Below are 27,826 nucleotides of genomic sequence, written 5' to 3' on the forward strand. Positions count from 1 at the left end.
CAAATTTCACACTTTATTAGAAAAGGACTAAACTATGTAATGCTCAATTAGAAAAAAGTTTAAGATAACTGTACAAAATGTATTAGCAGATATATAATACCATCTCCAATACAATCAGTTCAACAGAAACATTGAGTCTAGGATTTTGTTTAAAAATACAATTTATGAATGGTCTCAAACATACAGCGGCCCATTTCAATAGAAACAACAAGCTTAGTGTTTCTCCATGCTGTTCAAAACAGATGAGTAGTTTAACTGAATCTCAGTAACTTCAATTAGTGAATGTCTTGTGGACTGATGATCTCGAACTGAGTCCTAAATGATGAGGAAAGATGTTAAGATAATTTAAAATTATTACTCAAATATAATGAAACTTGTATTACTTTACTAGTCATTAGAAAATAGGGTGCTCAAGCGAAAGGTCTCAAAATATTGATGACACTAATTAATATAACTGATGTGTGTATTTATATACATATGCAATGGTGTAAATATACTAACTTGAGATGCTCCCTCTTGTTGATGGCCTGCTTTGTTGAGAACAGGACTCCATGAATGACATCTGCCGCTGGTAGTCATACAGCTGAGTAGAGCGTTTTAGTCCAACAGTTGGTTTCACTGCCTCCAGTCTCTTCAGAAAGGCCTGAAACATTCGGAAAGGAAACTTAACATTAACTGAAATATTTTCATTTCACAGAACAGGGAACAGTTGGGATAATTAACAAGGCACAAAAGTATAGAAAGATATTCATACCAAAGGTCAAGTTTTGACACTTCACTCAAGTTAGATCATACTAGGAAATGGAAAGTAACTTTTTTGCTGGAAATAGCATTCCTATACCTTGATTGTAATGATGACAAGGATGTCCAAAAGTTGAAGTAACAAAAGAAGAACTTGAGAACAGTATTGTGTTCTTTACAACCAATTATGCTTGAGCATAAAGTAAACAAATGAGCCCATTCTGGAAATACTCAGTCAGGTTGGTAGCATCTATGCAGGCAGAAACAAAGTCAATGAAAGGTCACTGTCCTGAAACAGCTGCTTTTCTTGGCCTATATTTTTAGCATTTTCTGCTATTTTTGCAGAAAAGATTTATGAGGATGTTGCCAGGACTTGATGGACTGAGTTGTAGTGACAGGTTGAACAGGATAGGACTCTTTTCCTTGGAGTGTAGTAGAGTGGCAGGTGATCTTATAGAAATATTCTCTTGTCATCTTAATCATGAGGGGCATACTGTAGATAGGGTGAATGTCAGTCTTTTTTCTACGGCTGGAGAATTAAGAACTGGGGTGTAGGTTTATGATGACAGGAGAATATTTAGTAGGAACCTGAGGGACAACTTCTTTTTAAAACAGTGTGATATGTTATGTGGTACAAGTTGTCAGAGGAAGTGGTTGAGGCATGCACAATTACAACTTTTGCCTTCTTAAACTTCTGGGAAGGCACATGGTTAGGATACGTTTTGATGGTTATGGGACTAGTATGGATGGGCATCATGGTTGGCATGGACCAGCTGGGCCAAGGGACCTATTTCCATGCTCTATGACTCTTTTCACATTTCAGCACTGGCAATATTTCCCTGGAAGGCCATAGGCCGAATATTATTAATTACCAAAGGCATGAGTTTCAAACTGGGGCACAACCATACAAAAAAGATATGGGAATTGGAGACAGCATCTTGCGGAAGTAACTTAACAATAAGTATTATAGCATGACTAGGGCTCCAAAACAACAAATCTTTGCAAAAAGGGGGTTAGAAAAAAAAAGAAATTTAGGAACAACTGATTTGGAAAACCAGTGGAGAAGTAAGCAGTAGGTATGAAAGACTTAAAATCATATTGATGTGGTAGGGATTGCTCTACAGAAAACCAAACATCCTTTGGAAAAAATAGAAGCATAGAGTAATAGAACAAAGAGAAAGGCTCTTTGGTCAAACTCATCCAGGCTGACCAAGATGGCCATCTAAGCTAGTCCCATTTGCCTGCATTTGAGCCAGTATCCCTCTAAACCTTTCCTAACTACGTAATCATCGAGAACTCACACAAAATGCTGGAGGAACTCAGCAAGTCAGGCAGCATCTATCGAGCTAAATACAATTAATATTTAACTATACAAGTGTCCTTTAAGTGCTTCTATTACACCCACCTTAATAACTTCCTTTGGCAGCTTGTTCTGTATATCACCATCCTCATATGAAGTTGCCTCTCAGGTCTTTTTTATAATTTCCTCTCTCACCTCTTGCCTATTTGGCCTATGGCCTTACAGGGAAATATTGCCAGTGGTGAAATGTGAAAAGAGTCATAGAACAAGGAAATAGGTCCCTTAAGCCAAAGTGGGATTTAATTTTTCTAAAGGTAGGCTTAAATAGAGGTTGTAAGTTGATTTTAAATATAAGCTTTATTGCTTGTTTTGAGATTCCAATGTTCGTTTAAAATAATCAGCACTTTTACATATCATATGGCATGTTTTGTTGTTAAGTGTCTTTTCAGTTTTGCTAGAGCCATTGCTGCGTTTGTAAGTTGTTCGGTCACAAATTAAGCACAATGGAATGGGGTTAATAAAATATGAAAAAGAACGGCATAATAAATAGCTAAACAAGAAAACCACAAAAAAAAACATGAAAACTTCACATACAATTTACTCGTACCTCACACAATCCACCTTTGGCAACGATTGCAACATCAACAAAGCAGAAAGCCAGCAGCTGAGTCGTGGTACATAAAAATTCCTCCTTTGGAATGAAAATTTCCCTCCAATTTTCTACTGCACCAGTAGAGTGTGTTTGCTCCCATAAGTCAGTCGGTGGCATGTTGGAGGAGGTAATTCGGGAGGGAGAAGGTGACAGTTTGGCGAGTCCATTCAATGCATGCAAAATGCACTTAATGTTCCTCACCAGACTTCCATCCTCCCCTCCATGCAAGTGTTTACCATCACCTCCTCCCCTCCGTGCAATAGTGTTTACCATCACCCTACCGTCCTCCCCTCCATGCAATAGTGTTTACCATCACCCTACCGTCCTCCCCTCCGTGCAATAGTGTTTACCATCACCCTACCGTCCTCCCCTCCGTGAAATATTTACCATCACCCTACCATCCTCCCCTCCGTGCAATAGTGTTTACCATCACCCTACCGTACTCCCCTCCATGCAATAGTGTTTACCATCACCCTACCGTCCTCCCCTCCATGCAATAGTATTTACCATCACCTCCTCCCCTCCATGCAATAGTATTTACCATCACCTCCTCCCCTCCGTGCAATAGTATTTACCATCACCCTACCGTCCTCCCCTCTGTGCAATAGTGTTTACCATCACCCTACCGTCCTCCCCTCTGTGCAATAGTGTTTACCATCACCCTACCATCCTCCCCTCCGTGCAATACAGCACTCATCAATTATCAATGGCCTCTCCCATCTTCTGTTGAAAACTGAGAATAAACACGGTCCTACTGTGCACTGCCTTACTGGGCTGAGAGACCTCTAACAAAATTGGCTGCTCAGTCACTGCCTACATGAATGCTAACATTATACTTTGCACGAAGTTCAAAAAACAATGTTTTTTTAAAATCACGATCTCTCACAGAACCCGGGTTGGGAAACCATGCATTACAGTATCCAGCTACAGACAATTTCACTAATGCATCTAGCATCACTTAAGTACATAATGCAGGGCAATAATCTTTTTGACCAAGAATGGATTAGCCATGACCTAATTGAAAGGTAAAGCAAGTCTGAGTAGTCAGTTGGCTTACTCCTACTTATTTCCTTTAAGTTCTTATAGGCCAGAGCATTTCCTTTCACCCCCGAATAGTTGAACCAGCTGGTTTTTAATGATGATGTTACACATGTTTTAAATTCCCAAGCTCCAATTGTATGAATCAAACTTTTTCAGTGCTAGGCTCCCGACATGGTGTCAATAACTTAACTGCTATGTTACAACACCTGTCAATGTCAAATAAGGAACCTGATAAAATGGAGACACTGGAGTCTAAAGATAATATTCAGATACAGCTGCATGATGCTACAAATGTAAAAACTTACACTCTTCTTGAATGTTTGGCCTGCTCACCCGTCTCCAAAGACAGTAGCATTGGAGAGGTGACCCCATTGTAGATAATTTTATCCTAATAGCTAAGTGTACAAGAAATAAGCCAAGCAAAATGTACTATCAGCTTTGAAAACAATTCTACATGGTGTCTGTATTGAAACCTGGAAACCAAAAATAGTACATTTTGTAAGGGTCCTGAAAATTTGAACTGCAATAACCTTTTAAGCAAGGTTTCCTTCCTCAACAACTTATGAGATTTACTAAAACGCTTTTGTTCAGAAACTTGCATCACAAGTCCAAAACTTATGACGATAGGCACATCGCAGGAGTGGATGTCATTGAGAGAGTCCAGATCACAGCTGCAGACCATTCACAGCATAAAGGTTAATGGTGATATACTTACATTGTGGTTTGCTGGGCCTGGAATAAAAGAGACTCCTTTGGCCCAAATGTAGTGCTTTAATGCACTTTATTATAATATTTAAATAAATAATCTACCATGTGTGAGACTATTGCTGCACATCCTTTAACCGATTCCCATAACAGCACCTCTTTAGTTAAGAAAACACAGCAGTATCTTCATTTCCTGAAGAGACTGAGGTGAGCAAGGCTCCCCCCCTCTCTCCCACCCCCATTCCAGGGCAATTTTTACAGAAGCATCACTGCGAGTGCCCTAACCAGCTGCATTCGCTGCATACTGTATCTAGTATGAGAATTGGTAAGGGACTATCTGGTATGCTATGGGACCACAAAACCCTACAAGGAATTGCGAGGACTGCTGAAAGAATCATGGGATCTCTTCTATCCATCCAAGGTATTTAATAATCATCAATCAGGTTTAATATCACTTCCAGATGTCATGATATTTATTGTTCTGCTGCAGAAGTATATATCATTACATAGTAATAGATACCTATAAATTACAGTATGAAATATATATCAAAATAAATGAGAACTGCAAAAAGAGAGCAAAAAAAAAGGTAGTGTACTAGTGTACACCGATTCATTCTCCATTCGGAAATCTGTGGCAGAGGGGAGGAAGTTGTTCCTAAAACATTGAGTGTGTCCCCTCAGGTCCCTGTACCACCACCTTGATGTAGCATTTAGAAAATGCATGCCCTAGGTGATGAAGTCCTTAATGTTGAATGCCACCTTTTTGAGGAATCACCTTTTGAAGATTTTCTTGATTCTGGGAAGGCTAGTCCCCATGATGGAGGTGACTGAGTTTTTTCTGATGGTAATGCAACTATCTGGAATGATCTCCACAGTACGTCTGTAGAATTTTTAAAATCTTTGGTGAAATTATGCCAACAATAATAGTGTCATCTGCAAATTTACAGATGGCGTTTGAGCCGTGCTCAGCCACACAGTCATGAATGTAGAGAAGTGGGCTAAGCACGTATCCATGAGGAGCACCAGTGTTGTCAGTGAGGAGGAGACATTATTTCCAATCTGCCCTGACAACTATGGTCTTCCAATGAGGGCCGATAGCATTGTTAATGATCCTTCCCATCCATCCAAAAATCTCCTTAACACCTTTCCATCAGCCAAGAGGTACCGTTACATTAGGACAAGGACTGTGAAGATGGGAACCAGCTTTTTCCCCAGGCTGTGAGACCACTGAACTCTCTGTATCCATCCAGGTCTCTTCACGTATGAACTGCCTGTAGTGTTATATTGTTTACTTTTTAAACTTGTATCATAAATACACCTTATTGTTAATTTGTGGTAATATTACTTCATGTGCTTTGTGTGAGCTACATGTATTGTGTTGTAAATCTTGGTCTAGAGGAATGCTAGTTTGTTTGGTGGTATACATGCATACAGTTGAATAACAATAAACTTGATGTGACTTAATATCAGAAAAGGAAGCGTTGATGTCTTGTGATGTCTTATCTTAGGTGGTATACATTTAAGACTACTGTAATTGACTACCACTTATTTCCCGCAGTTAATATTCTATCCTATACTATGAATGTTACTCAAATGGTGTGTATACACATACATGTGCATGTGCATATATGTACATATACACGTACACACACACATATTTATAAACACATATATTCAGCTCAAATCAACACAAGCAACAGCTCCTGCATGATTAGCCCACATGTAGAAAATCACACAACACTATTAAATGTCACTGGTGCAAGCCATGACCCAGGGGCAAGGAGGCAGCAGTATTGCTTTAACATTTTTTTGAGAGTGGTTGATTAAACTATATTTAAGTTACAGATTACCATTTAGATGTCTGTTTCTCTGTTCCTGAGTTAGCTTGATTGGAACTTTTCCATTAAAAAAAAATGTATTGCTAAAATTGTTCATGAACTGCTCCAATTAATTATATTAATATTTCTCATAAAAGACCATTTTCTAACATGAATTTTAAATTGGCTATATTCTTTTAAGAATAAGTGAAATAGAAGCTTCATAAAAAGACTTATAAAGGTGTCCGAAAAAATTGCACATAAATGAGATATAGGCAGTGAGGAAAAAGCCCTATAAAATTCTGCAGAAAATCCATCAAGATCCGGAGCTTTCCCCAAGTGCAAGGAACATACTGCCGCGGCAATTTCCTCATATGAAATAGGTTGATCCAATTGTTTTCGGTTATCAACAGAAAGTGTAGGAATGTTTAATTGATCTAAAAAGTTACTCATTATAGTGTTACCTTTGGGAGGGTCAGAACTATAAAGTTTAGAATAAAATTCTTTAAAAATATCATTTACTTCTAAATGGTCAGTTGTCCTATCACCATTGGCTTTACAAATTTCTTTAATTTGCCATTTAGCTATAAAGGTTTTTAATTGGTCAGCCAATAATTTACCTGTTTTGTCTCCATGGATATAAAATTGACTTTTATCTTTTAAAAGTAGAGTTTCAATTGGATATGTTAAAAGAAGAGCATATTTAGTTTGGATTTCAACATGCCATTTATATAAAGCAGGATCTGGAGCCAAGGCATATTTTTGGTCTAATTGTTTAAACTGATTAGCTAACTCAATTCTCTATTAGCTTTTTCCTTGACATTTGCAGTTATAGGAAATAATTTGACCTCTAAAAAAAAGCCTTAAAAGGTATCCCATTTAATAAGGTTAGAAGCCTCTTCCAAAGTATTCTCTCCAAAATAAGAATAATAATTAGTTTCTCCAGAAATTTTAAGATATCTTTATCAGATAACAAAGTTAAATTAAAACACCAAAATCTGTTTATTTGTGGAAGACCAGGGAGATTTAAAGATAAAATCACCGGAGCATGATCTGAAACAGCAATTTCCTTGCATTCACAGGATAGAACTAAATTGGCCATATTAAGTACGATTGTTACCACCTGAAAATAAATCCTAGGAACTGCACGACATGTTTTGACACAATCAATCACATCAATAAATACACACATGCATGTTACTTCCCAAATAGATCACTGGAAGTGTAATGAAGTCGATTTTTATTTTAAAAAACAAAGTATCAGTCATTCCACAGCAATGTTTTATGTATAAACTATTTTGTAATAGAGTACATTTTTTGGCCCAAGTCCAGGCCAAGAGAACTATTTTTGTTTAAAAGTTGTTTTGGAATATAACTTGGTTCAGAGTTGGCAGTGACAAATACTCACAACCTCATAAATTGAGCCTTACATTTACCTGCATATTGTTTCTGGTTGGAATGTAGATAGCTCTTACACCTGATTAACACCTTGGTCATAATAGCTATCGGTCATACAATTTTGACATATTTACCTTTACTCAGTGAACCATATCATTATTAAAAAAACCATAAACGCTATTTCCACAAGAACTGTATGTGTTTTATCCGGCTTCCAACAACAATTCATTGACACTCAGTGGCCACTTTATGAGGTACCTCCTGTACCCAATGAAGTGGCTACTGCATTTATGTTAGTGACCTTCTGTTGATGTAGTCTATCCACCTCAAGGTTTGTCATGTTGTGTGTTTAGAGATGCTCTTCTGAATATTACTGCTGTAATGTTTGGTTATTTGAGTTACCGTTGCCTTTTTGTCAGTTTGAACCAATCCAGCCATTCTCTTTTTACCTCTCTCATTAACAAAGCATTCTTGCCCCCAGAATAGCCGCTCACTGGATGTTTATTTTTCACTCCACACCATTCTCTATAAACTCTAGAGACTGTTGTGTGTGAAAATCCAAGGAGATCAGCAGTTTGTGAGATACTCAAACCATCCTTTCTGGCACCCACAATCATTCCACAGTCAATGGTCAATGTCACCTAGATCACAATGTTCCCCATTCTGAACAATAACTGAACATCATGACTATGCCTGCATGCTTTTATGTATTGAGGGGCTGATTAGATATTTGCATTAAGCAGGAGGTGTGCAGGTGTAACCAATAAAGTGGTCACTAAGCATATGTTAAAAACACATGTAGGAGCCATGCATCTATTTTCTGTCTGCTTTGTATTTTTTATGGTAACCTGTCACATGGGTTGGGACATGGTATAAACAAATGAATATAGCTAAGTAATCACACTTCAGGTTAGTTATTTATTAGCCAAAGGAAGTGAGCCACAGGAAATGATATTTTTTGATGACTGCTTAAATACACTAATTTTGCTAACTGGAACATTAATTTAGTTTTATTAGTTTAAAATAAACCTCTACTAGATCGTTTTTCTTTGCTGGTTTTGTAATGATCAATTTGGAAATTTGTTATTTGGAAGCATGTCATACAGTGTCAAGTACCCTGGCTTAGTGAGCCAGACCTGTCAGCTGTTTTGGTTTGTTTTCAATATATTAACACGCTTGCAGCAGTTTTCTGATATGCATATAAAGGCAACTTAGACACAAACTGCATCTACAATATTTATTTAAAGTAACATTATGGATCATGTTTCCATCCAGTTATACAGTATAGAACATAATTGCTTATTTTTTTTAGCATTTAAATATTTGTGTGGTATTTAATATACTTGAAAAAGGGTTTATTAACAAAAATATTGCACTGGTGGGTAATCTGCTGATGTAAAAGTTCACTAAATTAAATTATTAATTTTACTTGGTGTACCATTGTTCTTAGTCCAAAAATTATTTAATCTGAAGGCTGATCTGCCCACAATACTGTCCACATCTTTACAAAAGAGATGTCTTTTTATATTTACGGCATCATCAGGCACATTTTATTCAATTCAGCATAAAAATTACAGAAATTATTTTGGCATGTAGTGACATCTTTCTAAAATGTTCAATTATATGCAGCAGGTTGAGCAATTTCACTTGCATTGTGTTGAGCACAATTTCTATGTCTTTATATTCTCAAAACTTTTTATCTATAATTTAAAACAATGAACATCAAGAAATGAGTTCTAAAGAAACAACATGTATGATGTATTTTAATTCTAAAGTATATATGTTATAAATCACAGGAGCTGAAAGGTATTTCTCCTAAGCATTCATGCCTGCTGCCAGATTTTTTGGCGTCATATGGAAATAACTAGCTAAGCACAAGCCAAAGGAAGAGCTGCTGTCCAAAATAGCTTATGCAGGGAGTTATTGCATTCCAGAATATGAAACCTTAGGACACTAAAAGTGTGGTTTGTACTTCCCTAGCAAACTTCAAAGACAATTCCACAGAACATAACATTAATTAACTTTGAATGAATGACAAACTGAGTGATTGCAGTATGGTGAACATTGCTACTAGTCAGAAATATATCATGATTTAAAACCTCAGAAGAATTTACTTGCACAGAAGATTTGCAGCAGAATCTGTAAATCATTCCTAATTGACAAGAGAGCATTTTAAATATGCCCCCTAAGCTCGACATCTGCTGTGAATAAACTACTAAAGGACAGAATGAACCAGCCACAGAAAAGTGGAATAAACATCATTTTACCAAACCACTGTTAAAATAGACAAAGTGAACATACTCCTAATAAATAACTAAACAGGGATTGTAGTAAAGCAATTAATGCAGTGGCGCTCTGGAAATCATTTGGTAGATTGGAAATCACAAATCAGTTATCAAGGTGGATCAGAAGCAACATGAAGCACTGGAGAATATAAGCAGTTCATGATTCAAGATTTCCAGTACACAAGTGGACAGGAGAAGGAAATAACTGTTATTCAGGATCAGATGCAGCACAGAAAAAAAAAACAGTAAGATAAAGAACACAATAGTAAAAACACAATAAATATAAATGCAAAGATAGCTTATGTACACAAGTTGATTGTATGCCCATAGGCAGAGGAGGGCCTGCACATAAAATGACTCATAGGAAATGATGAAATATTGGTGTTTGGGGCTGTGGAGAAGTGGATTAGTGGGTGTTCATGTCGATCAGTCTTACTGCTTGGGGAAAGTAACTGTTTTTGTGCCTAATGATGCAGGTGTGTATGCTATGTAGCCTCCTCCCTCATGGGATTGGGGCAAACAGTCCATGAGCAGGGTGGGTGGGATTCTCTACAATGTTATTGGCACATTTCCGGCACATGTCCTTGATGGTGGGTAGGCTGGTGCTGGTGACGCACTGGGCAGTTTCAACTACCCATTGTAGAGCCTTCCTATCCACCTCAGCTTAGTCGTGCATCACTATAAGAATAGGTAACCAGCCGGGGCTTACCTCATGTCGATGTTGCCATTACTTACAATACGGTAAAATCTTTTGAAGATTAGTTTACTGATACCTAAAGAAAGGTTAGTCTGAAAGGAGAGAAAGGAGAGGAAAAGGAACCTGTTTCAAACAGAACCAACAGATAATGTAAAGCAGCATTGGAAATGAGATTGTGTGTGGTAAGTAATACTTAACGTGAACATAAACAGGTTAAGCAATGGAAATAAGATGTCAGTAATGCACAATATATAACACAGTAAGAATAAATCCCTGAAATCAGTAAGAAAGCAGTATACCCCCAGAAAATTAGACTATATGCTTTCTAAAACAAATGTAAAAACAATTAAATTATTACAGAAACTTACTTTAAACCTCTTGAGACTAGCAACTAGAAGCGCTGACATGAGAGGTGGGTTAATTGTTGGCTAGTTGTGACAATCTGTCCATGGATTCCCAACTTGAAATCTCATCCCTACTACTTCTAATGCTCTTGTGGTAAACCACCTTCAGTTAATCTAAAATTCTGTTGCTTCTACCCTGCTTAGTTCCTATCCTCTGGTAAGTGCTACTGATTCAATGTTTTGCACACTTCCCCTCTACTTCTTTAGCAGGGAATGTCTTTCAGTTGTCTTCTAGTGGTGGAAAAAATAAACATTCCCAATTTGTGTGGAAACTGATGCCTCTATTCCCATCAGATGTTCTCTGATTGAACATCATATTCAGTTTATTTTAAGCAACAGCCTGGATTACATTATCATGACATTATCCATTTCATGTGGTTTGGCATGGAATGGCCAACTTGTATTCTGTTTCACTAATCTTAGAACAGTGTCATAAGCAGCAACACGATGAAAACTTTTGTGCACTTAAACTGGATCAAAATGATGAAAGTTCAAATGAAAACATGATTATGAATTGTAATACAAACTTTCTGTAGTGTTGCTAACCTAAGGTCTTTTCTATCTTTGGTTCACTGCATTCTCTAAACTATACTGTTAACAAGTCCAGATTTTAATTGTTTTTCTATGCTAATACTCCTTTTCTACATAATACAGAATTTCACTGCTAAAATCAAAGGTGGAATCTTAAGAAAACTCATGCTTCAGTTTTTAAACTTGGCTCTGAAAACCTCCTTTTGCTTTAAAAATTCCAGTTGCAGAACAATGATTAAGAGAACTAGTAAACCCATATTTCAGATAAATGGAAAGAAACATGGCTTAGGTAGTTAACTGAAATACAACAATGGAAAGAAACATGGCTTAGGTAGTTAACTGAAATACAACATGCATGCAGATTATATAAAATCATCTTTAGAAAAGATGCAAAGAAAAATCAAGGATCCAAAATTCTACAGAATTTTAAGCTTTCTATATATAAAATTGTCTTCAATGACCTTTCACGTTAAATTACTCACATGATTCAGTATTTTAATTTACATTGCTGCAGCCAGGAAACTTTTAGTTCTTAATGTTTGTGTGTCAGAGTCTGGATACTTAAACTATGATACCATATTTTAAAATTTATAAACATAATTCATAAAAAGTGCAATATTCACTTCAAATCTCCACGTTTCTTAGTCACACATTTAACATTCTTTCCTAATCAACATGGCAATGCAACAGTGGAAAAACTTCAAAAACCCACTTCGATTATTTGATTGGAAATCTAATGGTTTGCATCTTGTTCACAACATACCAGAGCCCACTCTCCAATTAAACACAATGGGAGCTTATTTCTGTGCTTCTTTTCCTTAAATCACAGCTCTCCTTTTAAACTCACATGGTCCAATGGAAAATTTATTATACTACTGTGCAGCATCTAAATAAAAGTGAATTAAAATGTGTTGGAGTAACATTCATAGAATTTGCTAGTCCAACAACAAGCTGTTTCACAAACATGAGAAAATTTGCAGATGCTGGAAATACAAGGCAAAACACAAAATGCTGGAGGAACTCAGCAGGTCAGGCAGCATCTAAAGGAAATGAATGAACCGTTTATATTTTGGGCCGAGACCCTTCATCAGGACTGGTAAAAAAAGATGAGGAGTCAGAGCGAGAAGGTGGGGGAAAGGGGAGGAAGAAGCACAAGGTGGAAAGTGATTGATATAACCAGGAGAGAGGAAGGGGTATTGGTGAAAGAGATAAAGGGCTGGAAGAAGGGAAATCTGACGGCTGTTTATCAGTTTTACATTACAAATTTACTTTACATTACCTTCTCTGACAGTTTTATACTGTTCTATACTTGCATTTGTCAGGAATAACAAAATAGGTGCATGCTGGTGGTGGGCAATCTAGGAAGAGGCACCTGCAGCAAAAGGAGGTTCCTGCAGATTATAAGCATGGACATAGAATTATCAAATTGCATGCCTCTGTATTGATTGTTGGAAGATGTGAAGAAATTAATAAAATTGAATAAGAAAAAGGCAAAAATGTTAAACTATTACTTTGTATGCCTTTGCAGAATAACATAAATACCATGCAATCAAAGGCTGAAAGGCAGTGAGCAATTTAAAACAATATTGCTAGATAAAAGAATAAGGCAAACAGACTGGTTAAGGGATGACAAATTCCCTGCCATGATGACCAACGTTCTAAGATTCCTGAAGTGGATATAAAAATGATGGCTGCATTGACCGTCAACATTTCGGGCCTCTAATGTCATGATGAGGGCACACTCAGGTTGGAGGAGCGACACCTTGTATTCTGCCTGGGTAGCCTACAACCTGATGGCATGAACACCAATTTCTCAAATTTCCGTGAATGCCCCCACCCCCCACTTTACCATTCCCCATTCCCTCTCTCACCTCATCTCCTTACCCGCCATCACTTCCCTCTGGTGCTCCTCCCCCTTTCCTTTCTTCCATGGCCTTCTGTACTCTCCTGCCAGATTCCCCCTTCTCCAGCCCTTCATCTCTTTCAGCAATCAACTCTCCAGCTCTTTATTTCACCCCCTCTTGGTTTAATCTATCACCTACCATCATGTATTTCTTCCTCCCCTCTCCCCACCTTCTTACTCTGACTTCTCATCTCTTTTTTCCAGTCCTGATGAAGGGTCTCAGCCCAAAACATTCCTTTCCATATTATGCTGCCTTGCCTGTTGAGTTCCTCCAGCATTTTGTGCATGTTGCTTGGATTTCCAGCATCTGCAGATGTTCTTGTTTGTGGCTGCATTGATTGTTTTCCCAAAATTGCTACATTCTGTTAACATTCCAGTAAATTTGCAAGGAACAATGTAACATTGCAATTCAAGAAACAGAAGAAAGAGTAACAGAAAATTTGGAACTATAGGCTGGCTAGCCTATGGTTGACTTTGAAGGATGCAAATAGTAGTGAAGTTGTCCAATTGTTAAATTACTGGCACACTGCTAAGTGCAAGATTCTTCTAGGTATTGGATGTAGGTGATTCTACCTTATATGGAGGCTGCAAAGCACAGAATTGAAGCAAACTGCAAAGGGCACTAGCCTACCCATCATCAAGGACATCTTGAAAAAGCGGTGCTCCAAAACAGGCAGCATCCACCTTTGTAGATCATCTTCATCCACGACGTGTCCTTTTCTCATTATTGCAATCAAAGAGGAAGTACAGGAGTGTGAAGATGCACACTCAATGTTTTAGGAACAACTTCATCCCCCTCTGCCATCATATTTCTGAACAAACCATGCCCATGAACATGATCTCACTAATATGTGTGTGTGTGTGTGTGTGTGTGTGTATAAAAACAGATTTCAGAATTTATTGCAGCATTTTTTTGTGATAAGTTTCTCATAGTTTAGCTTAATGTTTAGTTGTTCCTGTACCATTGCTCTATAATTATCTCAGAGTCTGTGCACACTCCATTTATCGAGAAGCAGCTGAAATACAGCTCATACAACACACACCAAATGCTACAGGAACTCAGCAGGCCAGGCACCATCTATGGAAATGAACAGATACTCGTTTTGGGCTGAGATCCTTCTTCAGAATTAAGGAAGAGGGCTGATGCCAGAATAAAGTGGAGGAGTGGAATGAGACTAGCTGGAAGGTGACAAGTTAGGTCAGGTGGATGGGAAAGGTCAGGGCTGGAGAAGAAGGAATCTGATAGGAGAGTGGACTGTAGGAGAAAGGGAAGGGGGTGCCCAGGGAAATAGTAGGCAGGTGAAAAGAAGGTCAGATTTCTGAATAACGGGTGGGTGGGCATAAATTAGTTTACTGGAAGGAGAAATCAATATTCATGCCATCAGGTTGGAGGATACCCAGAAGGAATACAAAAACATTATCTTGATTCTGAATCAGCAACGTCAAAGATAATTGCTGAATTTAAGCCCTCTTTTCAGTTCGTTGGAATTGAAATTGGATCAAATCAATTCCAAAGTGGAGGATCATGCCCAAAGCTTATCAAGTCTCAAGCTTGTTACACATGATTTGGAACAACGCATTAACGAGCTGGAAAACGTTTGTTCCAGCTTGAGTGATAACAACAACAAGCTAACATCAAAAGTTACCAACCTAGAAAGCCGAAGCAGACGTCAGAACCTACATGTTTTGGCCTCCCAGAGTCTATCGAACGTGGATGTCCCACTGAATTTTTCTCCACTCTGCTATATGAGATTTTCGGGAAGGATATACTTTCGACTCTGCCCGAAATATATAGAGCTCACCGTTCCCCAGCACCTAAACCAGCTTCAGGGCACAACTACATCCAGTAATTTTACGATTTCATCGCCACCAGATTAAAGATTTCCTGGTCCCTTACTTTTTAATCTGGCCATAGAGCCATTGGCAATCGCGTTTTGTGGTTGCGCTGATCCGCTGGGGATTTGGAAGGGGGGTGTTGAGTATGAAGTCTCTCTTCATGCTGATGATCTTTTACTTTTTATATCAAATTCGACTACCTCCCTACCTTCAACGTTTTCACTCCTTAACAAACTTAATTTACATAAGAGTGAACTCTTTCCAATAAACAGAGAAGCACAAATGTTAGAGTTTCACAACCTCCCTTTTAAAGTAGTGAATAATCAATTTACTTACCTTGACATTATAGTAACAAGGAACTATAAGCGTCTTTTTGGAGAAAATTTTACTAATCTCTTAAATCATATATTAAACAGAGTCTAGCACAGTGGTCACCCCTGTCCATGTCCTTGATGGGTCATATTAATGTTGTTAAAATGTACATCCTTCCTAAATTTTTATACTTATTTCAATCTTTACCAATTTTTATTTCTAAAGCTTTTTTCAACTTGTTAGACTCAATTATTTTATCCTATATATGGAAGGGCAAATGTTCCCAATTAAATAAAACTCACCTTGAAAATCTAGAAGTGTAGGGGGTATGGCCTTGTCCGATATCAGTTTATATTACTGGGCAGCTAACATACGCTCTTATCTTTTGGTCTTAGTTTCATAATCAGTCTGACTAATATAGGTGGCAATGGAGTTGAACTCTAATAAGAATTTCTCTATCTCCACACTTCCCCGCCATCTGACCAAACCAATTGTTAACCCAGTTATCAGGCACACTTTGAGAATATGGGCTCAGTTTAGAAAGTATAATGGTCTTCATGGTTTCTCTCTCTCCATTCCCATCTTACACATCTCTTTCAGCCTTCTATGCATGATTTAACATTTCAAGTCTGGCACAGAAAGGGCATTAGGTGCTTTGAAGATCTATTTATAGTCAATCGTTTTGCATCTTTTGAACAATTGTCTGTAAAGTTCAACCTACCCAACACTCACTTATTTAGATATCTCCTAATTAGACATTTCATAAACCCTTTAATCTCAAACTTCCCTGAGGTACCTGATAAAAATATTGTTGACTTGTTTCTTCGCATGAATCCATTTTGTAAAGGTTTAATTTCTACTATTCGAGAAAAGTTAGTGACTTTGAGGCAAGCTCCCCTTGACAAAATTAGAATTGCCTGAGAGCAAGATTTAAATTGTCCTTTGTCCGATGATGTACGGGATTCAATTCTCAAGTCAGTTAATTCAACTTCTTTATGTGCTTGCCATTGCCTGTTACAGTTTAAGCTTGTACACAGTGGTCATATGTCTAAAACTAAATTATCACATATCTATCCAGCCAAGTTGCGACAAGTGTAAAGGGGGCGAGGCCTCCCTTATTCATATGTATTGGACATGCCCTGGCTTGAAGAAATACTGGAGAGATGTCTTTCTAACTTTATCCTATATACTTAATTACTATTTGGAACCTAATCCTCTGATTGCTCTTTTCGGCACCTAGGGAGAGGATGACACATATCTGAGTCCGACTAAACGTGGTGTCCTGTCTTTTGCTTCTCTTTTGGCCAGGTGCGCAGTCCTTCTTAGGTGAAGAGATGCTTCCCCACCCACTCATGCTCAATGGCTCAAAGATATTATGTCCTGTTTAGACCTTGAAAAGATTCATTATTCACTCCTTAACTTGGACATAAAGTTCCAAAGGGTGTGGGGACCTTTTCTTGAATAGTCATAATTCCCACTTAGATTAAAGGTCCATTCTTTTTTTCCCTTCTGCATATAAATCCCTTATTTCCAAGCTTCTTTGTGTTAAGACTTATGGTATTTGATGTGTAAACATACTATAGTACAGGTAGTAGGCAATATACCTTCTGTTTATAAATAGAGCTTTGGGGAGATAAAAGTTCTGTTTAACTTTTCTATATCTTGTAGGGCTGGCTTGGAGTTGGGCAATGGGTGGGTGGGGGGTGGTAACTAACTATATATGATTCTACCATGGGTGCTTTTTTTAAAAACTGTTATGAATTGTACATTCGATACCTTTGATTTACACTGTACAAACTTCCTGGTTTTTTTTCATTGTAAAAACTAATAAAATTTTTTTTAAAAAATGTAGTGTCCCATTAAGCACTGAGCAGGCATACTCCTGATTATGTTCTGAACAGATCACCAGACCAATGAAAAGGATTTACAAGTACGCCTGGAATAAATAATCATATGATCCTGCTGTCAGTCATGCCTTTAAAAGGTCTGGCATCACATAGTCCAATCAAATTTACTCTCACTGTACAACAAATCTGACCAAGGTCATATCAACCTTCAGGTTAACAGTTGTAAATTCTGTACTGCCCTCCAAAATACAACACAAGTTTTTCAGAAAATATCTAACAATGTTGGTAAGTATCACTGAATTTTAAATATATTGGGTTTAAGATTTCTATTAAGTTCTCACATTAGTATGCAATGGTAATATTTATTCAAAGTTGAACATTGTTCATGAATACCTTAAAATATACTACCATGTTTTTAGAAGTAAATCTCCTCCTCCAGAGCCATTTCTGTACTTGGTAAACAAATGCAAATAATTTAAAATTAATGCAGCATAATCATTAAGTTGTTTGATAACCTCCTACTATTCACTATTCAACAAACCCACTTCAACAGATCAATTGCCATGTTTTAGACCCATCAGTCCCCTGTAGATAGGATAAGAAAATATCAGGATATAGTGGCATAAAAGAGACTTGTTTCAAAGATTCTTCAGTAAAGAGGACCAAATTGTAAACAAGATATTTTAGCATTATTCTGTAATACCAGAACCTAAGCACCAAAGAGCAATTGGTTTGCATTCCTGAGTCACAGGCAGAAAACCTTAGTGTTAATGGATATGCTAATTAAATGCATTAATTTCAAATCTAAACAACAGCATAAAACCTATAAAAAGTTCAGCACAAGCAACAATTGATCAAGTTCTGGAAAGTGAAATTAAATCCTGAAATGCTTTTTCTCCGCAAAACATCCACGAAAACAGAGAAGTGCCCCAAAGAATGAACGACAGGTAAATGTGAGAACCCCAGTTTGCTCCCAGCTCCCCCCTCCTGTGTGTAAGCAGCAGTGAGCAATGATCCCCCTCCCCCACCAAAGACACAGACCAAAGTGACCCCAAAGGTTTTGCACTTTATCTAAATTCGACAACCTGTAGGTTCACTCTCTCCCTGACAAGGGAGAGGGAGGTGTCCCCATTTTCACAGCAAGCAGGAGACATAACAACAACCCGCTGATTTACGATCTTAAAAGTCCATTTCGTCACTTTTTTTGAGCTGCGGAAACTAACTCAGCCTGACACCCCAAAGTCTTTCCACCATTTATAAAGCCTGTTTGATAGGCACTCTATTTATCATGTTAAGCACTCAATTTCTCCAATTAATACAACACATAGCTGCAACTTTGCCAATTATAAAATGCTGCAATTAAGGTGACCATGACAGCACCTCCCAACTTATGACATTTACCGTCAAGATAGTCAAGTGATTAAGGCACAGGTCCCCTTCCAAGTCACATGGCATCCTGCTTTATTGATCTTTCATAATTAGCGAGCCTAAATCCTCAAACATAGCACTTTGGGGATACTTTCAGCAGAGACTACAATGCTTCAAGGCAGCTTCACCACCATTTTCTCAGGGCCAAAGAAGATGGGGCTATAAAAACTGGACTGTAGGTAACATTCAGATTATTAAAAAGAAAGGTTAAAAAACTCAAAATATGAGACAATTCAATAAAAGTAGACACAGGGGAAATAAATACATCCAGCAGTAACAGTAGTGTAAAATCATTTTAGGTTTTATCTACAAGGTGGTTCACAAGTAAACAGGATACAGACACACATGCAAGACTGTTGCTAGGCGTGATGTGACCAGTTCAACCAAGAACAAACGAAGCAATAACTCACAAAACATTAGCACCCCCTGCCAATACACAATACCATCTGCTGTAATACCTCTCTTATGCTAACCTGCAGAGCACTTGTTTTCATGATGTCCTTAAGTTCTCTGTACTTTAAAAAACACATCTGCTCAGAAACCTAGTGCTAACTCTGCTATGACAGGAATCGCTGTGCAGGAAACCTAGTGTGAATCACTGCCCTCTGCTGGTGTTCCCCCAGGAATGAATCACCACCTGCAAGAGCTGCTTTGAGCGCAAGACATGGAAGGCAGGATTAGGCTATTCGGCCCACCAAGTCAGCTCCACCATTCAAACAAAGCTGATTATTTTCCTTCTCAACCCTATTCTCCTCCTTTCTCCCTTTAACCTTTGACGTCCTTACTATTCAACCTTTGCTTTAAATATACCCCATGACTTGGTCTCAACAGCCATCTTTGGCAATGAACTTCACAGATTCACTGTTGCCTGTCTAAAGAAATTCCTTCTGATCTCTGTTCTAAAGGGACATTCAGAGAATTTGCCCTTTGGTCCTGAACTCTCCCACTATTGAAAACATCTTCTTCATATTTAGTCTATACAGACCTTTCAATATTCAATAGGTTTCAATTAAATCCTCCCCCCCCCCCCCCCCCCCCACCCCTTCAGTGAGTTCAGGTGCAGAGCTCCTCATATGTTAGCCATTTCAAATCCTGGGATCATTCTCGGAAATCTCCTCTGGACCTTTTCTAATGCTTTTCTACATCCTTCATATATAGGGCCCAAAATTGTACAGAAAACACCTAACGTGGTCTGATCAATACCTTATAAAGCCTCAGGATTACATCCTTGTTTTTATATACTTGTCCTCTTGGAAAAAATGCTAACATTGTATTTGCTTTCCTTACTACCAACTGAACCTACCAAGTTACCTTTTCGGGAACCCTGCACTAGGACTCAAGTCCCTTTGCACCTCCAAATCTTAAATTAATTTCCCACTTAGAAAACAATCTACACCTTTATTCCTCTATCAAACGCATGCCTCTACACTTCCCTACATTTCCTTCTGTCGGGATCCAGCACCAATCTTGAGTCCTGACATAAGACTCAATGTCAATGAGAGACTGCTTTGTCAAGTACCTTCGCTCTGAATGCCACAATGGGCTTGATTTCCAGGCGGCCACCTATTTTAATTCTACTTCCTATTTCGATACATTGGTCCGTGGCCTCCTCTATTGTCACAATGAGGCCAATCTTGGGTTGGAGAAGCAACACCTTATATTCCTTCTGGGTAGCCTCAAATCCTTGCGACACATACATTAATTTCTGTAACTTCCGACAATTTCTGCCCTTCTCCCTTCTCTCTATTTCCATTCCCCATTCTAGCTTGACTCTTACCCCTTCCCTTCTCAATTCCCTTTAGTCCCCCTCTTCCTTTCAATTATCCTATTGTTTACTCTTTTCTATCAGCTTCTTCCTTCTTCAGTCCTTTACCTTTTCTACCTATCATCTCCCAACGTATTACTCCATCCCCTTTCCCTCACCCATATTCCCCCTTATTTGGGTTAACCTATCGCCTACCAGCGTATATGCCTTCCTCTCCCCCTGCCTTCTTATTCTGGGTTCAGCAAGGGAGATGAGGCTGAGTACAGGGCTATGGTGGGAGACTTCGTCACATGGTGCGAGCAGAATCATCTGCAGCTTAATGTGAAAAAGACTAAGGAGCTGGTGGTGGACCTGAGGAGGGCTAAGGCACCAGTGACCCCTGTTTCCATCCAAGGGGTCAGTGTGGACATAGTGAAGGATTACAAATACCTGGGGATACGAATGGACAATAAACTGGACTGGTCAAAGAACACTGAGGCTGTCTACAAGAAAGGCCAGAGCCATTTCTATTTCCTGAGGTCCTTTAACATTTGCCGGATGATGCTGAGGATGTTCTACAAGGCTGTGGTGGCCAGTGCTATCATGTTTGCTGTTGTGTGCTGGGGCAGCAGGCTGAGGGTAGCAGACACCAACAGAATCAACAAACTCATTCGGAAGGCCAGTGATGTTGTGGGGGTGGAACTGGACTCTCTGACGGCTGTGTCTGAAAAGAGAATGCTGTCCAAGTTGCATGCCATCTTGGACAATGACTCCCATCCACTCCATAATATACTGGTTAGGCACAGGAGTACATTCAGCCAGAGACTCATTCCACCAAGATTTTGCACTGAGTGTCACAGGAAGTCATTCCTACCTGTGGCCATCAAACTTTACAACTCCTCCCTCGGAGTGTCAGACACCCTGAGCCAATAGGCTGGTCCTGGACTTATTTCTACTTGGCATGATTAACTTACTATTATTTAATTATTTATGGTTTTATATGGCTGCATGTCTTTGCTATTCTTGGTTGGTGCGGCTGTAACGAAACCCAATTTCCCTCATGATCAATAAAGTATGTCTGTCTGTCTGCTTTCCCTTCCTTTCCGGTCCTGATGAAGGGGCTTGGCCTGAAACATTGACTACTTACTCCCCTCCCTAGCTCCTCCACATTTTATGCATTGCTCTGAATTTCCTGTATCTGCAGAATCTCCTGTATTTATATCTCAAGAACAAAACGATATCAAAATGATGAATGATAACTGTAATGAAGTGTGTTTAAGAGGTTGGTCATGAAGAATATCAACTCCTGCCTGATGAGTGAGTTGGATCTGCTCCAGTTTGCCTACCATAACAGGTTAACTTCATTGGCTCTTCACTCCGCTCTGGAACATCTGGACAATGAAGATGCTTCATTGACTACAGCTGAGTATTCAACACTATCATCCCCTTGAAACTAATCAATAAGCTCCAAGACCTAGTCCTCAATACCTCCCTGTGCAACAGAATCCTCAATTTCCTTACTTGCCTATCCCAGTCAGTACCGATTAGCAACAACATCTCCTCCACAATCACCATCAGCACAGGTTCACTCCAAGGCTGTGTGCTTAGCTCCATGCTCTACTTGTTTTCTACCTGCGATTGTGTGGCTAAGTACAACTCCAATGTCATACTTAAGTTTGCTGAGGACACCACTGTTGCTGGCCAAATCAAAGGGGATGACAAGTTGACATATAGGAGGGAGATTGAAAATCTGGTTGAATGATGCCGTAACAACAACTACTCCTTTAATGTCAGAAAACTAAAGAGCTGATTATTGACTACAGGAGCAAGAAGCTGGAGGTCCATGAGCCAGTCCTCATTAGCTGATCGGAGGTAGAGAGGGTCAGTAACTTTAAATTCCTTGGCGTTACCATATCAGAGGATCTGTCTTGGCACCAGCACCCAAGTACCATTACAAAGAAGGCAAGACAACGCCTCTACTTTCTAGAAGTTTGTGTAGATTTGACATATCTAAAACTTCAATAAATTTCTATAGATGCACAGTGAAGAATATCCTGCCTGGTTGCATGGCCTGGTACAGTAACACCAATGCCAAGGAACAGAAAATGGTGGCTAGATCTATCACAGTCTATCACAGGCAAAGCCTTCCCCCATCATTGAACACATTGACAAAGAGCAATGTCACAAGAAAGCAACATCTATTATCAAGGACCCCATCACACAGGCCATGCCCTCTTCTCACTACAACCATTGAGAAGCTGGTACAGTAGCCACCAGGTTCAGGATCAGTTTGTACCCTATATCCATCAGGCTTCTGAACCAGTGTGGATATCATTGTGGATTACTTCACTCATCTCAATGTTGAACTGACTCCACAACCTACAGGCTCACTTTCAAGGACTCTACAACTCATGTTCTCAGTATTATTTATTTACTTTTTTATTATTTGTACCATGTGTCTGCTTTTGCACATTGCTTGTCAGTCTTTGTTATAGTTTTCCACAAATTATATTGTATTTTTTTATTTTCCTGTAAATGCCCACAAGAAAATGAATTTCAAGGTAGCATATGGTGATATATACGTACTTGGATAATAAATTTACTTTTAACTTTTTCTCTGAAATTTTCTCCCCACAGATGTTGTCTGACTTGCTAAGTGTTTGCAATACTTTCTTCTTTACGCAGTAATCTGCAGCTCAGTGGATCAAGCAGCATCTGAGCAGGCATAAGATGCAAATTTAATTATGTCAAGATCATGCAGAGGGAAGAAAGATTGCCAGTATACAGCCATGTGGGAAAGGAATAGGAGGAGGGAGGTGGGTGTTGATGATGTGGATGGACAGAGGACAGAAGTGGATATGTAGAACCAGATGGAAAGGGGATGATAGGCAGATGGAGCTCTTATTTAATACCAGGAAGTGTTGTGCACCTGCTGAAAATTTTCCAACTTTACTATCACTAAATTAAGCAGTAAACTCACCAAGTTCTCTCTTTCAATTCTCTCCTGCTCCCTCTGTCTGTTCAGAGTACTGTGGTAGACTCGGACTGTAGTAGCTGCTATTTTCTTTGGTTTGTTGACTGTTGGTCTTGTGGCTTTTCGAGTTAGTTCTTCTAGCAATCTCTGATTTTCACGATCAATCCGCTTTGCTTCCTCATGACTGAAAGTGTAGTTTTTTCTTCGCCTTTGTTCTGGAAAATCAGAAACTATTTTTCGCAGTTCTTTCTTTTCTAAATGCATCATAGTTGAAAATATATCGTGTTTTTAATTAGCTTAATTTTACCAATTAAAGCTTTAACGCAAGTAGTCTTGCATAAACATAAAAACAATCAAATGCAAAATTGGATGTTTAAAGAATATTTTAGGTAGAATTTTACTAAAATGTAATGATGCAGATAAATACCTTTGTAGTTGGGGTGTTTTAAATACAGATGGACTGAAGAAATTTCACATGTAAACCCACACAACTAAATATAATAAAGACTATGGATTCTGACTGTAAAAATCTACAATGAAATTGGAAAAAATATTTTAACTAGGATAAATCCCAGGATTAGCATATTTGAGTGTGCTCTATAATTCACATTAAGATCACAGTTCATCCTCTATTTGGTCAATTTACATGACTGGCCTCCATATCCCCTAGTTCCTTAGTAGCTACATATCCATCAATCTCAGTCAGGAATATACTCAAGTTTTCGAAATTCAAGAGCAATCCAAAGATTCACAGCACTCTTAAGAAAACTTCTCGTATCAGTCTCAATTGTGTCTTAATCCTCAGACTATATCCTAGTTCTAGATTCTCCAGTTTGATAAAGCAGACTCTCAGCATTAATTCCTCTCAGAACTTTGCATATTTCTATGTGATCACCTCTTTTTCTTGCAATTTTAGGATGTGCTGGATAATCTATCTTTTTTCTTTTATTTTCACATTAGTTGAGTTGATAACAGTGAGAACATGTTACATTACGAACCTCGCATGAAATAAGGCACATAAATTAAGTGATTTTTTCCCCTCTACTTTAAGTACGCTGATACGATTATATATTCAGTGATTGCACAATTAGTTTATACTTGTGTAGCCTGTTGATTTGGTAATGCCCCCTTCTCACTGTTACTGTCAGAAAGTAGGTACAGAAGCCTGAAGGCACACACTCTCAGTGATTCAGGAACAGCTTCTTCCCCTCTGCTATCCACTTTCTAACTGGACATTGGACCCATGAATGCTATCTCCCTGTTTTTAAAATTTATTTGTTTTTGCACTATTAATTTTAACTTAACTCTTTGATTAACATTACTGTAATTTAGTTTTAATTTCTATAATTATCATGTACTGCACTGTACTGCTGCTGCAAAGTTAACAAATATCACAACATATGCTGATGATATTAAACCTTGATTCTGATGGAAACTCAGTACAGGACAAATTTTATTGGGATTTAGCCTGGTCCTGAGCTGTGAAAGCATAACTGTCTCAGAAGTGAACAATGATGGATGCTTCCAGTAACACATACTGAATTTCTTTCAATGTTTTACTTTGCCAGAAGCTTATTTTCATTTATTTCGTGCTGAACCATTGCATAGCCCATGCAATCTAATTTCTAGGCTTACTTATCCAGCTACGTCTTAGACTTAGCAGAATCAGGCCATTCAGCCCATCGAGTCTGCTCCACCATTCCATCAAGGCTGATCTTGGATCTCATTCAACCCCATACACCTGCCTTCTTGCCATATCCTTTGATGCCCTGGTCAATCATGAAATCATCAACTTCCGCTTTAAATATACCCACAGACTTGACCTCCACCGCAATCTGTGACAGAACATTCCACAGACTTACTACTCTCTGACGAAAAAATGTCCTCATTACATCTGTTCTAAAAGGTCGCCCCTCAATTTTGAGGATGTGCCCCTAGTTCTGGAGACCCCCACCAGAGGAAACCTCTCCACATCCACCTTATCTAGTCCATTCAATATCTGGTAGGTTTAAATGAGATTCCCCTGCATTTTTCTAAATTCCAGTGAGTACACACCCAAAGCTGCCAAATGCTCCTCACATGTTAACTCCTTCATTATCCTTGCGAACCTCCTCTGGACTCTCTCCAATGAGAGCACATCCTTTCTGAGATATGGGGCTCAAAACTGTTGACAATATTCCAAGTGCAGCCCAACTAGCATCTTAAAAAGCCTCAGCATTATCTCCTTGCTTTTATATTCTTCCATGTAATGGTTCTGCCATGCCTTTACATAAAAAGGGATCATTGGCAGCTGGGCTCTTCAATTGAGGGAGATTGGGGACAAAGATAACTGGACAAAATACAAATCAACTTCAGCTAACTATTCAAAGTCAATGTTATACTGAATCACGATCTTGCTTAACAGCCGAATTGACTATTATACAGCAGTATGTTCTTCTGCTTCACGGGCAGAGAGGAAGAGCTTGGTACATAGACTAAGGTGCTTCAATAGTCAAGTATTTCTACTTCTACAGTAAAACAATAGAATTTAGTGCAATTTAGGAAGCTGAGTATAGTTAGTTACAATTTTTGACTTCCTTCCCCTCCTTCCATTTTATTCTGGCTTCTTCCCCCTTCCTTTCAGTCTGAAATGTTGACTGTTTATTACTTTCCATAGATGCTGTGTTGCTCCAGATTTTAAACATCTGAAAAATTTCTTGTGTTTTGAGTTTTTTTCTGCAGAGTCTGTTGATCAGCAGAGATGTAACTCTGATAAGTTAAAATATAAATTATGTCATTTAGTTCCAACACAAATCTGTCGTTACTGCAGTAGAAAAGTTTAAGTGCAGTATATATGCACATTCTACATATCCTACTATCCACTCAAACAATGATTATTTCTGCAGCTGTAATGATCTAATAACTGCAACAGAATGACTGCAATTTGCATCTCACAAAATGGGGGGGAAAATCACCTTTCAACAACTGGTTCAAGTCAGTGGCATCATTGGGGATTTTTTGGCCACGTCTTTGATTGGATCTCTTGGATTCCAGAGAGCTTGCCGTTGAGCTGGGTTTGCAAGGCTTAGCTTCCCTCGGGTGCTTTTGCCTCCGTGCATTTTGCATCCCTTCATCAAAATTCAATGGGTCCAGACTGATGTAGATTGTCTGGCCGACGTTTTCTTGCTTTTTGTTGGTCTTTTTCCTGTTGGTCTTGTGCTTCGGTTCTACACGTTGGTCATTCGAGTGAATGGGGCTGCACCCTGGGCTGGAGAGCGGAGTCACGTCGGTTACGGTACCCTCTGCGTCTTCAGGCTGTTTCCTGGTCCGGCACAATTCCTGACTGCGGCCTTTCCTTGCCTTCGTTGAAGGCCTATTTCTCCAGTGAGAAGTGGGAAACGACGAAGGGCGCTTCTCAGGCAAAGAGGGCGATGGGCGGCCCAAAATGGAGATGCCGATGTCCGAATCGCAGTTCGATACTGGATCTGACAGAGCATCCTCACTGCCCCTACGTAGCCAGCGGCTGGCCGGCACAGTCCTGGGGCTTGTGCTACGGTCACGACCGGAGCTGCTGCTCCTACTGTCGCTGGGATAGTTGGGGCTCTTCGTGCGGAAGCGGGTGAACTCCCCGCGAGAAGATGCCGACGACGAGGAACGGGAGACCGAGGTGGCAGAGGACGAGGCGGAGGGAGATGCCGCACTTGCCGAGGAATCCACGTTGAATGGCCTTGTTACCGTCCCCTCTCCCGCACCGCTGGGAGACCGCTGCCCCTCGTCGCCGTCGCGGCTCTGCCGCCCACCCCGTTCTCCTTCCCCCTCGCAGTCACTGTCGAAGAAGGAGTGATCAACCTCCCCGTCCAAAGCTGCATCGCTATCCATCGGCACGCGGTGCTGCTACCCTACGGTCCTCACAATCTGAGCCCGTCACCCGGCCTCTGATCCCACCACGTCACGGGAACCCCGTCACTTACACCCGCACACCGCTCCGTTATAGCCCCTGTGATCTCTACTGCTCCCTCTTGGGTCACTCCCTGACCCTCTGATCCGCCCTTCACTTCATACGACCCTCACAGTCCCACTGACCCTCGGAAACTAATTCCACTCCTTCGTTAGTCACCTTTCCTTCCCAACCCCCTAATATTTACCCTCACCCACTCCCTCGACCCCGAGTGTGAGGCCAAGCCCCCGTTATCTCCCATTTTCCATTTTTTTTTCCCGCAGTTGTTTGCTTT

At 39.3% G+C, this 27,826-nt stretch overlaps 2 protein-coding genes across 2 annotated transcripts in view; one reads left to right on the plus strand and one right to left on the minus strand.

Annotated features, from left to right (window-relative positions):
• Positions 1–27,811, minus strand: cfap97 (cilia and flagella associated protein 97). Its single transcript, XM_059974383.1, has 4 exons — positions 26,570–27,811; positions 23,622–23,830; positions 502–643; positions 1–315 (listed from the first exon to the last, which is right to left on the minus strand). The coding sequence occupies exons 1-4, from the start codon at positions 27,471–27,473 to the stop codon at positions 272–274; spliced, it is 1,299 nt and encodes a 432-aa protein (XP_059830366.1). The 5' UTR covers positions 27,474–27,811; the 3' UTR covers positions 1–271.
• The window catches only part of snx25 (sorting nexin 25), a 302,483-nt gene continuing 292,342 nt past the window's right edge, over positions 17,686–27,826 (plus strand). The window contains exon 1 of the mRNA XM_059974381.1: positions 17,686–17,754. The gene's annotated coding sequence lies outside the window, so the exon portion shown is untranslated. The remainder of the gene's footprint in view (positions 17,755–27,826) is intronic.

This window comes from Hypanus sabinus, chromosome 7, assembly GCF_030144855.1.
Source record: "Hypanus sabinus isolate sHypSab1 chromosome 7, sHypSab1.hap1, whole genome shotgun sequence".
NCBI classification, from domain to species: Eukaryota; Metazoa; Chordata; class Chondrichthyes; order Myliobatiformes; family Dasyatidae; genus Hypanus; species Hypanus sabinus.

Excerpts from the sequence above, each read along its gene's own strand:
- cfap97 (XM_059974383.1), bottom strand. The coding sequence starts at position 27,473 with ATGGATAGCGATGCAGCTTTGGACGGGGAGGTTGATCACTCCTTCTTC. Across the intron at positions 23,831-26,569 it reads CTTGAACCAGTTGTTGAAAG|AACAAAGGCGAAGAAAAAAC; the intron begins GTGATTTTCCCC and ends CTGATTTTCCAG. Across the intron at positions 644-23,621 it reads GAATTGAAAGAGAGAACTTG|GCCTTTCTGAAGAGACTGGA; the intron begins GTGAGTTTACTG and ends CGAATGTTTCAG.